This window comes from Erythrolamprus reginae, chromosome 9 (genome assembly GCF_031021105.1).
Source record: "Erythrolamprus reginae isolate rEryReg1 chromosome 9, rEryReg1.hap1, whole genome shotgun sequence".
Classification (NCBI taxonomy): Eukaryota; Metazoa; Chordata; class Lepidosauria; order Squamata; family Dipsadidae; genus Erythrolamprus; species Erythrolamprus reginae.
The window spans coordinates 30,665,379-30,680,604 of NC_091958.1; the positions used below are offsets into that span (position 1 = coordinate 30,665,379).

General features: G+C 42.5%; 1 protein-coding gene across 2 annotated transcripts in view; it reads left to right on the forward strand.

The window, feature by feature from the left end:
* Positions 1–208: 208 nt before the first annotated feature.
* Positions 209–15,226, forward strand: part of PLLP (plasmolipin) — a 47,874-nt gene continuing 32,856 nt past the window's right edge. For both annotated transcript variants that reach the window (XM_070760715.1, XM_070760716.1), the window contains exon 1: positions 209–618. In XM_070760715.1, coding sequence (XP_070616816.1) covers positions 490–618 — 129 coding nt within the window. In that variant the 5' untranslated portion in view covers positions 209–489. The remainder of the gene's footprint in view (positions 619–15,226) is intronic.

The window sequence follows — 15,226 nt, forward strand, 5'->3', positions numbered from 1 at the left end:
CAGGTTGAACCTCTCCTGGACCAGTTTCCCTCCGTTATTCCTTGTCTGGCCTCCTCTCCGTGGCAGCCTCTCGAGTATGGGCAGACTGCCCCCCTGTCTCCCCTGGCCCTTCTCTCCCCGAGACTCGCCGCGCCCGCCTCCCTCCTCCCTCCCTCCTCCTCCTCCGCTTGCCTGCTCCGCTCGGCGCTTTCTGGAGAGTCCCGCCGCCTCTCGTGGAGGGCAGAGCTGCTGGGGACGCGGCCCCTCCGCCCGGCTCGGCCCTCCTCCGTCTCCCGGCGCCGCCAACCAGCCACCGGAGTGCCCCGCCGGCCGCGCCCCAGGTGACCTGCCCCTCCCGCCCCGAGCCGCAGCATTAGCGCCACCGCCGGCGGCAACAGCGCTCCAGCTTGCCCGGCTGCGCTCCGCAGCCGCCCCGCCGCCCTTCCGCACTCCCGGCTCGCCCCTTCGCCGCTTCTCCCGGGCGCAGTGCCGGAGAGTTCCGCCGGCAGCATGACGGAATTCCCGGCCAAAGTCAGCACCCGCACCAGCACCCCCGCCGGGGAGCCGGCCTTCCGCGTGCCCGCCTTGGATGGGGACTTCGTCAAGTCCCCCTTCGGGATCCTGATGGTGGTGGAAATCGTGAGTGAGCCCAGCCGAGCGGCCCTCGGAGCTCGTGCAGAGGGTCCCCCAAGGGCGGCGGGGGGGGTGGGTCTGCGTTTGCTGCGCCAAGGCAACGCTTTGTTGGCCACAAGGTGACTTCCTTCTCCTAGAAGTCTCTCCTTGCTAGGTAGGCTGCTTTGAGCGGGTCCAATGTCCCCGGGGAATGTCCAGGGCCAGCGTAAGATTCGAATCTGACTCTTCCCAAGCTCTGTTCCAGCATTTCCCCACGGAAATAGGAACTTTATGTGGATTTTCTTCTAGGGGCTAAGAACAGTGCTGGTCCATAAAATCCAGTATTTTACAATAACAATTCATATGTATAAACAATTACTTTCAAGCTCAACTTTGTCCTTTTACAGGATTTTATAGGGATCTCATTCTTTTCAGTTCTTTATGAAGATTTTTTTTTAAAAAAATCGTGCAGGACAATTCTTTTTATATTGTATTTCTTCCTAAGTTGAATATTTGTTTCCTCTTTAGAAATTTAGAGAGATGTTTTATCTAAGAATTTGAGCTCTAACAATGTGCACCTTCCTAGCATTTGCTTTATTACATCATGTTAGCACACTTGATATTATCATACTTTTCTCTTCTCTCTTCTCCCTTCCCTTATTCCTTCCCTTCCCTCCCCCTCCGTTTTCTCTTCTCCCTTTCCATTTTCCTTCCTTTATCCCTTCCCTCCCCGTCCCTCTCCTGCTTTTCCCCTTGCTCCTTTCCTCTTCTTTTCCCTTCCCTTCCTTTCCCTTCCCTCCCCTCCCTTCCCATTCCCTTCTCTCTTCTCAATACAAGGATTTCTGCTTTGAAATACTGTAACTCAACAATGTAAAATTGTGAGGGGTGGAGTAGTCTTCAATACAGGGAGAGGCAAACATTCTTTTCAGTTCTTGTGGTGTAAATATATAAACATCCACACCTTCCCTTGAGTGGAATAACAATACCAATGCTGCATGGAGTAGCATATTTCCCATACTAATCCCTGCTGAGAATGGTGTTGTTGTTTTAATGGGAATGGAGTAAGTGAGACCTCCCCCCCTCATGTTTTCTAAGACAGGGGTCTCCAACCTTGGCAACTTTAAGACTTGCGGACTTCCACTCCCAGAATTGACATCCACAACTCTTAAAGTTGCTAAGGTTGGAGACCCCTGTTCTAAGAGACCAACGTTAGAGCCATAAAAAGAGGAGATCATTCTTACACAAACTGTGAAGTTCAGCTGGGTCCACCTATAGTATGAGCTGTGTAGTGCCACCCACTTGGAGGGCACGGACGTGCGGAACGGAGAAGGGGATTATTTTTCAAAGGCTGGGATGTTTGGGGTGCAAGGATGTTATGGTAAGTCTGCAAGGAATAGGGATAGATCTCTTTACCACTGGTGAGCTTTCGGATGTAAAGCTCACAGACTGTCAGGAGGAGTGGGGAGTGGGGCGGGGGGTGGTGGCAAGAGAGCCAATAGAGCCACTTCCGTCTAGCGGTTAAGGCAGCAGGCTAAAAACAAGGAGATGGTGAGTTCTAGAAACATAAACGGCAGAAAAAGGCCTCCTGGTCCATCTAGTCTGCCCTTATACTATTTCCTGTGTTTTATCTTAGGATGGATCTATGTTTATCCCAGGCATGTTTACATTCAGTTCCTGTGGATTCACCAACCACGTCTGTTGGGAGTTTGTTCCAAGCATCCAAGCATTGTAGTTCCACATTGCACATGAAAGCCAGTTGGGTGACTTTGGATCACTCACCAGGAGAGGGAGAGTTGTAGTTCAGCCTTAGGCAACAAAGCCAGCTGAATGATTTTGGATCAACCACTAGGTGATGGTGAGTTCTAGTTCCACATTGCGCATGAAAGCCAGCTGAGTTTAGTTTAGTTTAGTTTATTTGGATTTGTATGCCGCCCCTCTCCGAGGACTCACAGCATATATAAAAGACATAATAATACAATTGATCCAATTAGTATAACTAAAAAATCTAACTTTAAAACATTCAGTGTTTTGGGATCAATCAGTAGGAGAGGGTGAGTTCTACTTCCACCTTGAGCATGAGAGCCAGTTGGGTGCCTCTGGGTCACTCACCAGGAGAGGGTGAGTTCTAGTTTAGCCTTAGGCAAGAAAGCCAGCTGGGTGACTATGGATCAATCACTAGGAGATGGAGAGTTCTAGTCCTGCCTTAGATATGTAAAGTCAGCTGGGCAATTTGGGCCAGTCACCGGAGATGGTGAGTTCTAATCCTGATGGAGGTCTGAAAGCCAACTGGGTGACTCTGGGTCAATCACCAGGTGATGGAGAATTCTAGTCCTGCCAGGTATGTAAGCTGGCTGGGTAACTTTGACCCAGTCCTTCTCTCTTAGCCCAACCCTCTTCATAAGGTGGCTTTTGTGGGTAAAAGAGGAGCAAGGAGTATGTTTGCCAAGGAACACAAATTAATAAAAACAGGTTCACTAAAGCATAAACGATACATGAATGGCAAATACCAACTCCTGCCTTTCCTAAGACCAGGAAAAAAAAGATTCCTTATCTAGAGAAGAGATGTAGCCACCATCTCAAGCAGATAATGCTAGGAAATTCCCATGCTATTTCTCATGACCCAATTCTTGTCTTGACCCTTTCCTCTAAAAAATCTATAGAATTTGGTTCCTGCTTTGCAAGTTCCAAACAATCCTCCCACATGTTCGGAGGCAACAATGAACACACCACAACATAGTTCATGGTGGCAGAACACTTCTTTTTTTATTAAGTATTTTTATTAATTTTTATAATATAAAACATCCACACAGCACACAACATATAACAATTTGTTCAGTGCCCGCCACCAGACAACGTTCCTACCCCTCCACCAAAATGGGGGCATATTTTGTATATACCATTTTAACTCAAGAACAAAATATCTAATTACATATTATAAAGTGATTCCAATTTATTTCCTGTAGCTTGGTCTCGGATTCTACTGACCACGTATCCTCTTCCCTTGTCCCATCATCCCATCAGTTCCCGCAAATTGGTTTTCATTCAAGAGGAATTCATTCTCTTGTCCATAATCTCAAACTGAATGTGATCCACCATGAACCCATACTAGTTTTGTATTGTCCATTTTGCCGGATCCTTCCAGATTAGGATTATTACCGCCTGAGCGCTTTCTATCGCTGCTTCTTTTATTTCTCTAAATTCTCCCATCTCATTCTTTTTGACTAATACCGCCATTTCCTTTGTAATTGTCCATCGTATGTTTAGCATCCTATTAGTGTCCTCTTGCACTACTTTCCAAAAGCTCTGCACTACCGGGCATTCCCAAAACATAGACATAAACATCTCCTTACCTTGACACCTGTGCCAACAAGTATTCTTAACAGTCTGCTGAAAGTATGCAAGCCGAGTGGGTGTGTGGTACCACTTATGTAATATTTTCCTTCTCGTTTCCCTGACCCTTGTATTCTTCATTTTCCTTCTATTCTCCACTGTATTCTTCATCTCTTGCACATCTACTTGTAATTCACTCTGCCACCATTTAGTCAATCCTTGGATCGCACACCCGTCTGCCTGCACTAACATCTTATATATATTACTTGCTTGAACCTTGGTGCCCTCACTTTTTTATCTTATTATTTTCTGTAACACTATCTCCTCCGTAAATACCAGTAGTGCTTCTTTATTCAATTCCCTTTCATTCAAGTATTTGCATACTTGCATTTATTTGTAGCCATTATCCCTTACCCAACCACCATTCTATGCAATTTCCACTTACCCCCCCCCCCCACATCCTTCTCATATAACTGTTCTATCTTAATTATCCCTTTTGTGGTGGCAGAACACTTCATACAACCCCGGAGTTGTTTTCAGCAAACCGAGTCATGATCGGGATCTAAACAAGGCTGCCAATCTTCCCACAAACCTGAGCAACAGTACATATGTTTGTTTGTTTGTTCAATTTACAGGAAAAAGAAATTGCTTATATTCCAGCTAAAGAAATGCATCGCAGTTGCATCCACATGAGGGGTTCCCCTGGGGAGATTTCATAGCATGCAGGCGGTGTTAGTTTGCAGTACCCCAAAACACCAGGACAGCTTTTCATAAAATTTGTTTATTGGAAAACGTGCTTGCAAATGTCTTCTGATTTTAGATTACTTTGGGAATAATTTTGTGTATTTATTTATTATTTCGATTTCTAGGCCACCTTCTCTGGAGACTCAGGGTGGCCTACAACATAAAATTAAATATATAAACATAACACAGTAGAAATCGAAGTTAAAACTAAACCAATTTAAAACTAAAATCCATTAAATATACTAAAATCCAATTTAACAAGCCTGAAAACCCATGTCATTAAAACCATTCAGTTACATTTATCCCTATTTCTGTCATAACATGGGCTGGAGCTGAGAGTCTATATCCAACAGCCCCAAGCCTGGCGGCAAAGATGTGTCTTCAGCATCTTCCATTTCCAATTCTGTGTATCGGTTTAATCCTTCCTCTTTGGTTAGTTGAGAGTGCAGGAAATGTTTTCAAACCAAATCATACATGAATTACTGATTAGCTAAAAATCCCATGTTTTTTTTAAAAAATCTATTTCTTCCTTCTTAATTTTAAGTGTTAATCTAGCAATTTCTGCACATTCTAGTATTTTTATTTCACTTTCTTCTGTATAGATTTCTTCATTTTTCCATTGTTGTGCAAACACAATTCTCACCGCTATTAACATATGTAAAATTAAATAGGTATTCTCTTTATTATACTTTTCTGGTAAGATATCCAACAAAAATATTCCTGGATTTAGATATATCTGTTGCTTTACCATTTTTGTCCAATGGCTAACAGAAACATAAGTTAGAATTTTAAAAGCTTCAGAGAATGATGAATTATGTAAGGAAAGTTTATTGAAATGATAAGCAATTATTATTATTATTATTATTATTATTATTATTATTATTATTATATTCTTATCAATGTTCTGGATAGAATTGTTATTGTTATTATTTCTCAAAATTAACTGCGCTCATGAATTACTGACTAGCGATTCACCTTCAGGGGGCAATTGTCTCCCCGAGACTTGACATAAAAGTGGGTGCTTCAAAGGCACCACTTTTCTCAGCATCAGTCCAAACACAGCTGGAAGGGACCTTGGGGGTCTTCTAGGCAAGAGACCCTTGACCCTGGAGGGTGAACCTCGGTCACGCGTGCCACAGGTGGCATCCAGAGCCCTCTCTCCGGGCACGCGATCTCTCACCCCAGCTCAGCTCCACCCCACACGGGCATGCGCTTCCCATTGGCTGGCTGGTTTTCAGGTCTCTGCCATGCATGGGGGGGCAGCTGGGCAGTGTGGGGCACATGCGGGGGGGAGGAGCATGTGTGCATCAGAGGTGGGATCCTACCAGTCCAGTCGGGTGCACTGTTCCGGTAGTGGCCTGCCAGTTGTGCAATTTTGGTGCGACAGCTCTGGTGCTGTCTTTGCTGGTCTGTGCATGCTGCCATCTTTTTTTCCTAATTTCTGGCATTTGTTCAGCTCTCTCCGCCTGCACAGAAGGAAAATCTCACTAGGGGATGTGCACGTGAAACATCACAATGCACACGCAGCGCACTGGTAGAAAATGGCAAGAGGAACCTGCCCCTGGTGTGCAAGGGTGGGGTGCCCATGGGGGCCATGGGTTCATGTGTGGTGGATGATGGGGTGTGTGATGGGCTCATGCACACTTTCGATGCTCAGCAACAAAAAAAATGTATGTGTGATGTGCCCACGCTCCTTCCCTCCCTCCCATGCCTGTGCATTCCCCCCCATGCTGCTCCCCCCATGTATGTGCACAGTCCTTTCTGAAGCCTGGTAGGTGAACAAAATGCTCACTTCCCGTTTGTCCATTGTGCTGTTTTTTGCACTCCGGGCCGCAGGAAACTTCCTTGAACCTTCCCAAGTGCAAAAAACAGCACAACGGCAAACTGGAAGTGTATTTTTATGAACTTCTGGTTTTTCCGTTGGGCATTTTTTTGCATCTGGGGTTTCAGGGAAGCCTTCCTGAAGTGCCCAGAGAAGGAAACAGCCTTTCCCAAGGCCAAAAATCACATGGCCAGCACGCGCATGCCTGCTGGAGCGGACCAAGTCCGGCATGCCCTCTGACCTGGTCCCATATGCCACCCGTGCCCTAAGTTCCCCATCACGGCCCTAGGCTATTTCACTCAGTGACCCTCCTGCCTTCTGTCTCCTGAGGGCTTTGAGCCGAGTTGTGCTGGGTGGGGGATTGGCTGGCTGTATTCTCTGCCTTGGTTTCACGAATGCTTGCAGAGCAACACCAAAGATCCTCGGAATTTCTTGTTGTCATTCTTTTGCTCTGGAAATAAAATTTTGGAACGCTCCTTCCGCCCCTCCCCCATCCAATTGGCTGAAGACGAAAAGATTTTCAGTCCTGCCCAGATTCAAAGCGGCAGCTGCAACCGCTACACAACTTTTTTAAAAAAATAATAGATTTCTTTTTAAAATCTTGCCTTTATCATTTTGTCAGTATACTTCAAAGTGGTGAATGTTCATAATGCTCCTTGCTCCTCCTCTTTTTCCCCACAACAACTCTATGAGTGGGCTGGGCTGAAACAGATGGGCTGGGCCAAATCGCCCCTCAGGAAAGAACTCACCTTTGCCTGGCAATAGGCTCAAAGGGGCCCAATCAGCTTCCGTGCCTTAGGCAGGACTAGAACTCACCCTCTCCTAGTCATTGGCTCAAGGCTACCCAGCTGGCTTTTGTGCCTGTCATCTCCTGGACTAGCCCCTTGGGGCAGCCGCTTAAGCACAGAAGTTTCCTGAGGGATTCCTGGAACCCTCTCACAAGCTGGAAGAAGACAGTGGCCAAATTAACCACGGGGCAGAGGCTGTGGTGTGCTCTGAACCAAACCTGGTTCATTAGACCTGGGAAACGGGGCCAGTTTTGATAAGCTGCAGCAGTTTGGTGGCTGGAAAGCAGATCATCCACCATTCAAAGAGCAGAGTCAGAAGAGAAGGGGCCCAATTGGAGAAGGTCCTTAAAGCTATAGCAATAGTACTTAATTATATACTGCTTCCCAGTGCTTTTCCAGCCCTCTCTAAGCGGTTGACAGAGTCAGCCTCTTGCCCCCAACAATCTGGATCCTCATTTTACCCACCTGGGAAGGATGGGAGGCTGAGATTTGAATTGCTGAACTACAGCTAGCAGTTACAGCTGCACTCTAACCACTGCGCCACTCCGGCTCTGGAGGTAAAAGAAAGTTAAAAAATGAAAAAAGTGCAAAAGCTTCTCCCTCTATAACTTATAGCAAGGGTGGGTTAAGAACATAAGAACACAAGAAGAGGCCAAAGCCCATCAAGTCCAGCCTTCTGCGTCCCACAGTGGCCCCCAATTGTCCACCTTGTGATCTTGAGCAGAAGGAGAAGGCCAGACCCTCCCTTTCCCTGGACCCCCAACAAATGAAACCCAAGGGAACCCTGCCTGCCTCAACCAACAGAGAGGCGGCAATTGGACATCCACTTGGTTCCACTTACCTACCCTCCTGGTTCACATCGTGATGGAAGTGCACATTTGGCACAGGCCCCCGTAAAAGACCAGGAAACACACTGTGCATGCACAAAGGGTTCTTTTTTTCTTTTGCAAACTGTGAAGATCAGAGGACTGGTTCACGAGCATGGACTGCCAGTCATCACTGCTGGTTCAGTGAGCAGTAGTAAATATCCGCTAATGGTTTTAAAGAACTGGTCCGAATGGTCAACAACCCACTACTGGGTTATAGATTTGTAGAGGTTCTTCTGCTTGAGCAGGGCAGGACTAGACGACCTCCAAGGTCCCTTCCAGCTCTATTGCTATTCCTTTTTATATATATAAAATAGTTGTCATTATTTTTCCAACTTTAAAAAATACAAATACAAAATACAAATATTTTTTTAAAAGGAAAATAAATAAATAATAATAACAAGACAAAAATCAAATTGAACAAATACAGAATACATACAAATATAAACATTGAGAACGCTATACAATATATTTTACTGTATTTCATGCATATATATATATATATATATATATATATATATGTATATGTATATGTATATGTATATGTATATGTATATGTATATGTATATGTATATGTATATATATGTATCACATGTTTTTGCTGAATTTTTAAAATTAAGGGAGACTAGGATAGTGCTGTCCCAGAGACAGAGATTCTCTGTATTTAGGCATGTCTCTTTAAGATATTGCATTAGGGGAAATGTAGTGAAATTGCACTCTGGGTAATGTAGTTCTACATGTGACCACATTTGTGTATTCCTATTGGCTCTGACTCGGGATGAGGGGTAATTGGAGAGAACATTCCAGAGGGTCTTTGTCGTCACTCTTTCACTAAGCCAGCCAGCTTGTAGATGCTCCACCTAGAGCCTGGGTCAATTCAACCTCTTTTTACCTGCACAATGGGAAAGATTATACTACAGAAGAATCGCATCATAACTGTGAGTTATTGTGAGAATGCCTGTAATAAAATGATCTGTGATATTTCATTGTGCTGAGTTATCTGACTGGGAAAAGTTGATCTTGAACCAGAACAGCACACATACATACATACATACATACATACATACATACATACATACATACATACTACTTTCATACTTCAAAATTGCAGTTGGTACATGTTTTTTGCCATTTGCAATCAATAGTTTTATATATACATGAATATTTTATCATTCAGATTTCCCCCCGTTTCTTACTTTGATTCTTAATTTCTAGCAATTGTAAAATCTATTCCAAATTTTATTATAGTCCAATTCCTCTTTTTCTTTTAATCCACCATCGTCCTATTCCTATTCCTAAATCACATTGTCAACATTCCAATTAACATCCAAGGAATAAATCAGAGCCCAAGGCTTGGCCTTCTTCCAAGTTCCCATTTATTAACAGAGTCATGTTGGCACGAACTGTAGGAACCCGAATCTAACTTCCCCTAGAGTTCTTCACCCAGTTTAAAGTTCATCCCCTGTCCCCACGCCCACAAGTTCATCACATGAACCACTCTGTTTCTCCCGATGTCCATGATCTTCCCATTGACTTCCGGGCAGGTGCTGAACAAAGGATGACCTTGAATCTCTGGAAAGAATTAGTTGTGGCTCGTATTCTTCCCTCTCCTGCAACCACCCCTCCTAATTTCCCACAGTACTAATGCATATTACATTCTAGCTTGTGGCAGGCCAAAGTCTCAATCTCAAAAGGATGCTTTCGGCTTGACACAGGTCTGAAAATAGAGATCCCAAAACTTCATGGACTTGTTTTTATGGTCATTAGGAATCAAGATTGACTCTATGAACCATAATGTCATCAAGAAGGTCTATTCCGCCCACATTTATTTATTAGTTACCTATCTCTGGCTTAGCCAGTTCTAAACTGCAATAATAAATGGAGGTGTGCTCATTTTTCTAGGCCATTAACAGCAGCATTGAATTTACAGTCCTTGTTTTGAAATTTCCACCTGTTGTTGAGGAAGACAAAGATGACTGGTTTTAACTTTCTGTTCTTGGCCATAAAAGGAAAAGCAGATTCATTAGCTTTGCGCTCTGAGCTTGGCCAGCAGACTTGTTAAAACATACAGGGAGAGGGGAGGACATGGCTAAACAATTTCGTTAGATTCCGTGTTAGTGCTGTGCAAAGGCTGGGCATTTGACCAAACAGGAAAGTGATGAAAAATAAGAGCCGGCGTTCTTTCGTTCTTATTTTTTTATATTATTATTTTTTTAAATATACTTTATTAATTTATACAAAAAGGAATAAAACAGGGGGAAAGGGGGATGGGAGTACAGAAAAGAAAAGTGGGAGGGGAGTGGGATAAACAATATTGTTATATCACAGCTTATATATTTCGGGTATTTGTCCATATGTAAATATTTCGTATTCAGAGTTCTTATTTAAGTATCTTATAGCTATAATATTTGATAATCCAACAGTAATGTGGGAAGAGAAAGGATAGAGGAGGAGAGAAGGGAGAGAAAAAAAGAGAGAGAAAAGAGAAAGAAGAGAGAGATAGCAAGATGAGAGGTAGTACCTGCAAGCAAGCAGGTGTTTGGGTTGTGGCGACTTAGATGGATTATATTTATTGTTTTTGTTAGTAAAATTTAATCATAGGTTGTAATATTAATAGATTTCTAATAGTTATCAAATGGATTGAACTCAGACAGGGATTGAGTTATTTTTGATCTGATTTTTGGTTATACATATCTTTATTTTGGTTTATATTAAACAATTTTGGTTATTTTTCGCTTTGTCATCTTTAGAGTTGGATAGCCATTTGAACCATTTCTCCCAGGCCTTGTAGAACTCTGAATCATTTTTGTTCTGACCTTCCATTGTTAATTTTGTTAGTTCGGCACATTCCATAATTTTACTAATGATGGTTAGATCTGTCAGAATGTCTTCGTTTTTCCAATGTTGTGCATATGTTAGTCTGGCGGCTATTAGTATTTGGATGGTGAGGTATCTGTCTTCTTTACTTAATTTCTGTCTAAAAATGCCCAGAAGAAATAGCTCTGGTTTAATTATAATCTTTGTCAATATGACTTGGTCAATTATTCTTTTAATTTGTGTCCAAAATTTTTGGGCGTATGTACAGGTCCACCACATATGATAGTATGTTCCCTGATTTTTTTTACATTTCCAACATAAAGAAGATACGTTTGGGTACATTTTAGAAAGCCTAGCTGGTGGAAGGTGCCATCTGTATATAATTTTGTAAAGATTTTCTTTATAGGAAACCGTGAGTGTCATTTTATAGTTAATTGTGTATATTTTTTCCCATTCCGTGAGTGTTATTATGTATCCAAAGTTTTGTGTCCATGCAATCATTGAGCCGGCGTTCTTAATGACCCAGGAAAGAGAAAAATGCAATTTATTTATTTTATTATTTATTTATTTATTTATTTTGTTTAATAGACAATGAGGGTTTTAGTGGGTGTGTGTATATATATACGAAAACAAATATATATATATATAATATTTATATATATTTATATATATAAATGTAACCCTTCCCTGGTACAGAGCTGAAGGGATTGGATACTGTAGCCTAGAGGTTAATTCTCTGCCTTACAAGGCAAAGGTTGCAGGTTCAAGTCCCAGTGGGTATGGCTAGCTGATGAGGCCAAAATAAGGCCGAAATAGATCTATCCTAGTCTCCCTTAATTTTCAAATTCAGCTTAAACATGTGACACATACAGATAGAATTGTCGGCTATCAATAAAATTAACTGCCTTGGAAATGGCCCTGGGTTGGGCCGAGAGGCAAAAAAGGAGCTGTGATGTTCCTTCAATATACCAGGGTGATTCGACACAAAATGTAACCCTTCCCTGGTACAGAGCTGAAGGGATTGGATACTGTAGCCTAGAGGTTAATTCTCTGCCTTACAAGGCAAAGGTTGCAGGTTCAAGTCCCAGTGGGTATGGCTAGCTGATGAGGCCAAAATAAGGCCGAAATAGATCTATCCTAGTCTCCCTTAATTTTCAAATTCAGCTTAAACATGTGACATACATACATACACACATACATACATACATATATATTTGTTTTCGTAGATTTTCACGGGTATATGTATGTAGATTGTTCTGAGTTCGGGTTTTGCCCTGTGTAATATTTTGCATGCCTATGCGACGTTTCGGTGAAATCACATTCACCATCATCAGGCTGAAGTTTTAAACTTCGTGTTGCTGTAAATATGGAACTTCCGGGTTCGGCTTCGGGAGGCTGCTGGGAAGACCCACAGCTGTTTTAAAAGGTGACAGCCGGGCGGCGCGGCTTCCCAGCAGCACTCCCGAACCTGAACTTTTGCCGAACTTCCGGGTTCGGCGTTCGGGAGGCCGCTGGGAAGCCCCGCTGCCTGGCTGTCACCTTTTAAAACAGCTGGGGGCTTCCCAGCAGCCTCCTGAACGCCAAACCCGGAAGTTCGGGTTTGGCATTCATAAGACGAAAAAAGTTCGCAAGAAGAGGCAAAATTTTTCTGAACCCCGGGTTCATATCTCGGGTTGTTCGTAAGACGAGGGGTTCGTATCATGAGGTACCACTGTATATATATACAGTGTTCCCTCGATTTTCGCAGGTTCGAACTTCGCGGAACGTCTATACCACGGTTTTTCAAAAATATTAATTAAAAAATACTTCGCGGTTTCCCCCCCTATACCACGGTTTTTCCCACCCGATGACATCATATGTCATTGCCAAACTTTCGTCTGCCTTTAAAAAACATTTCTTTAAATAAACTTTAATAAATAAACATGGTGAGTAATAATCTAAATGGTTGCTAAGGGAATGGGAAATTGTAATTTAGGGGTTTAAAGTGTTAGGGAAGGCTTGGGATACTGTTCATAGCCAAAAATAGTGTACAGTATTTACTTCTGCATCTCTACTTCACGGAAATTCGACCTTTGTGGGCGGTCTCGGAATTCATCCTCCGCTAAAATCGAGGGAACGCTGTAGTAATAGAACATATCAATGAAAGAAAAGAAGAAGAGATATAGGAATAGAAGAAAGGTATAGGAGATACAGGAGAGCAATAGGACAGGGGACGGAAGGCACTCTAGTGCACGTGTACTCGCCCCTTACTGACCTCTTAGGAATCTGGATAGGTGAACCGTAGATAATCTAAAGATAAAGTGTTTTTTACAGTCAAGTTTGGAGCGGTTAATATTAAGTTTAAATCTGTTGTGTGCTCTTGTGTTGTTGTGGTTGAAGTAGTCGCCAACAGGCAGGATGTTGCAGCATATGATCTTGTGGGCAATACTTAGATCTTGTTTAAGGCGTCTTAGTTCTAAGCTTTCTAGGCCCAGGATTGAAAGTCTAGTCTCGTAGGGTATTCTATTTCGAGTGGACGAGTGAAGGGCTCTTAAGGTGAAGTATCTTTGGACATTTTCAAGGGTGTTAATGTCTGAGATGCAATATGGGTTCCAAACAGATGCGCTATATTCGAGGATGGGTCTGGCAAAAGTTTTGTAAGCTCTGGTAAGTAGTGTGAGATTGCCAGAGCAGAAGCTACATAGGATTAGGTTTACAACTCTTGAAGCCTTCTTGGCTATGTTGTTGCAGTGGGCTTTGGCACTTAAATCTTTTGTTATTAGTATACCGAGGTCTTTAACCGAATGGGGATTATCTGTGATAATTTGATTATTCAGTTCGTATTTGGAGTTCAGATTCTTCTTCCCAATGTGTAGGACAGAGCATTTGCTAGTTGAGATTTGGAATTGCCATGTGTTAGACCATTCAGAAACAGAGTTCAGGTCTTTTTGGAGAGTAGTTGTGTTATCGGTGGTGTTGAAGAGTTTTACATCGTCGGCGAAGAGGACACAGTTGCTTGTGATGTAATCGCAAAGGTCATTGAGGAAGAGCATTAGTCCCAGTTCACTATCTTGGGGAACACCGCTTTTAACTGGGACGGGGGTGGATATGGTGCTTCCTATTTTGACCACTTGTTGTCTGTTTGACAGGAATGCTGTAATGCAGCTATGGAGGGATCCTGAAATGCCATAGGATTTGAGTTTTAGGAGTAGTTTGTCGTGGACCACTGAATCAAAGGCTTTGCAGAAGTCGATATAAATTGCATCTATAGATTTCTCTTGATCTATATGAGTTGTACATATATTTTTGCAGTGGAGGAGCTGCAGGTTGCAGGATAGTTTTTTTCTAAAATCAAATTGTTTGTTAGAGAGCAAATTATTAGTTTCTAGATGTAGAGTAATTGATTTGTTTATAATTGATTCCATGACTTTGCATGGGACGCAGCATAGTGAAATTGGTCTGTAGTTATCGGCAAGAGAGGGGTCTTCTTTTTTGAAGACGGGGATGCCTGTTGCTTTCGACCATAGCTTAGGAAGTGTGCTGGTTCTGAAGGATTTTTCGAAAATTATGCTTAGTGGTTCAGCTATGGCAGAAGAGAGCTTTTTTAGGAAGTAAGCACATAGACCATCTGGTCCGACTGATAGAGAAGGTTTAAAGTCACGTAATGCTTTTTCAACTCGGTCTTCAGTGAAGTCTACTTGGGTTAGGTCATTGAGGGAGTTTGAGGTGCGATTGATGAAATTGGGGGATGAGCCATTGCTGTTAACAAAGACAGAGCCAAAGAAAGAGTTGAGGAGATTCACTTTGGATGAATCATTGTGGTATTCTTTGTTGTTGGGTCCTTTGAGAGGTGGGATAGGTCTAGAGTCTTTGAGTTTATTGTTGACAAAGTTGTAGAAAGCTCTATTAGATTTGGTGCATATTAAATGTACTACTCTTAGAGTAGGTTGAATGTAAACAACGGTATCAAATGTAATTGATAAAGCAGAGTGCTTTATTTCTCCTTTTTTCCTTTGATTTCACACCTTTTTCTTTTCTTCTATTCTTTTTCTTTCTTCTAATCTAACTGTGTGTACGTTGTATTGTACTATATGTACTAAATTTGTGTGATTTTATTATAAATATTTAATAAACTTTGTTTAAAAAAAAGATTTGGTGCGTAGGAGGTTTTCCTCTTGTTTGCTGTAGTAGTTAAGGCATTCTGCTTTTATTTGATTGCAAGTGCTTTTATATCGGCTTTTGAAGTTGGAAACTTGTCCTTTTTTGTTTTTTCTCCAGAGAGATTTTTT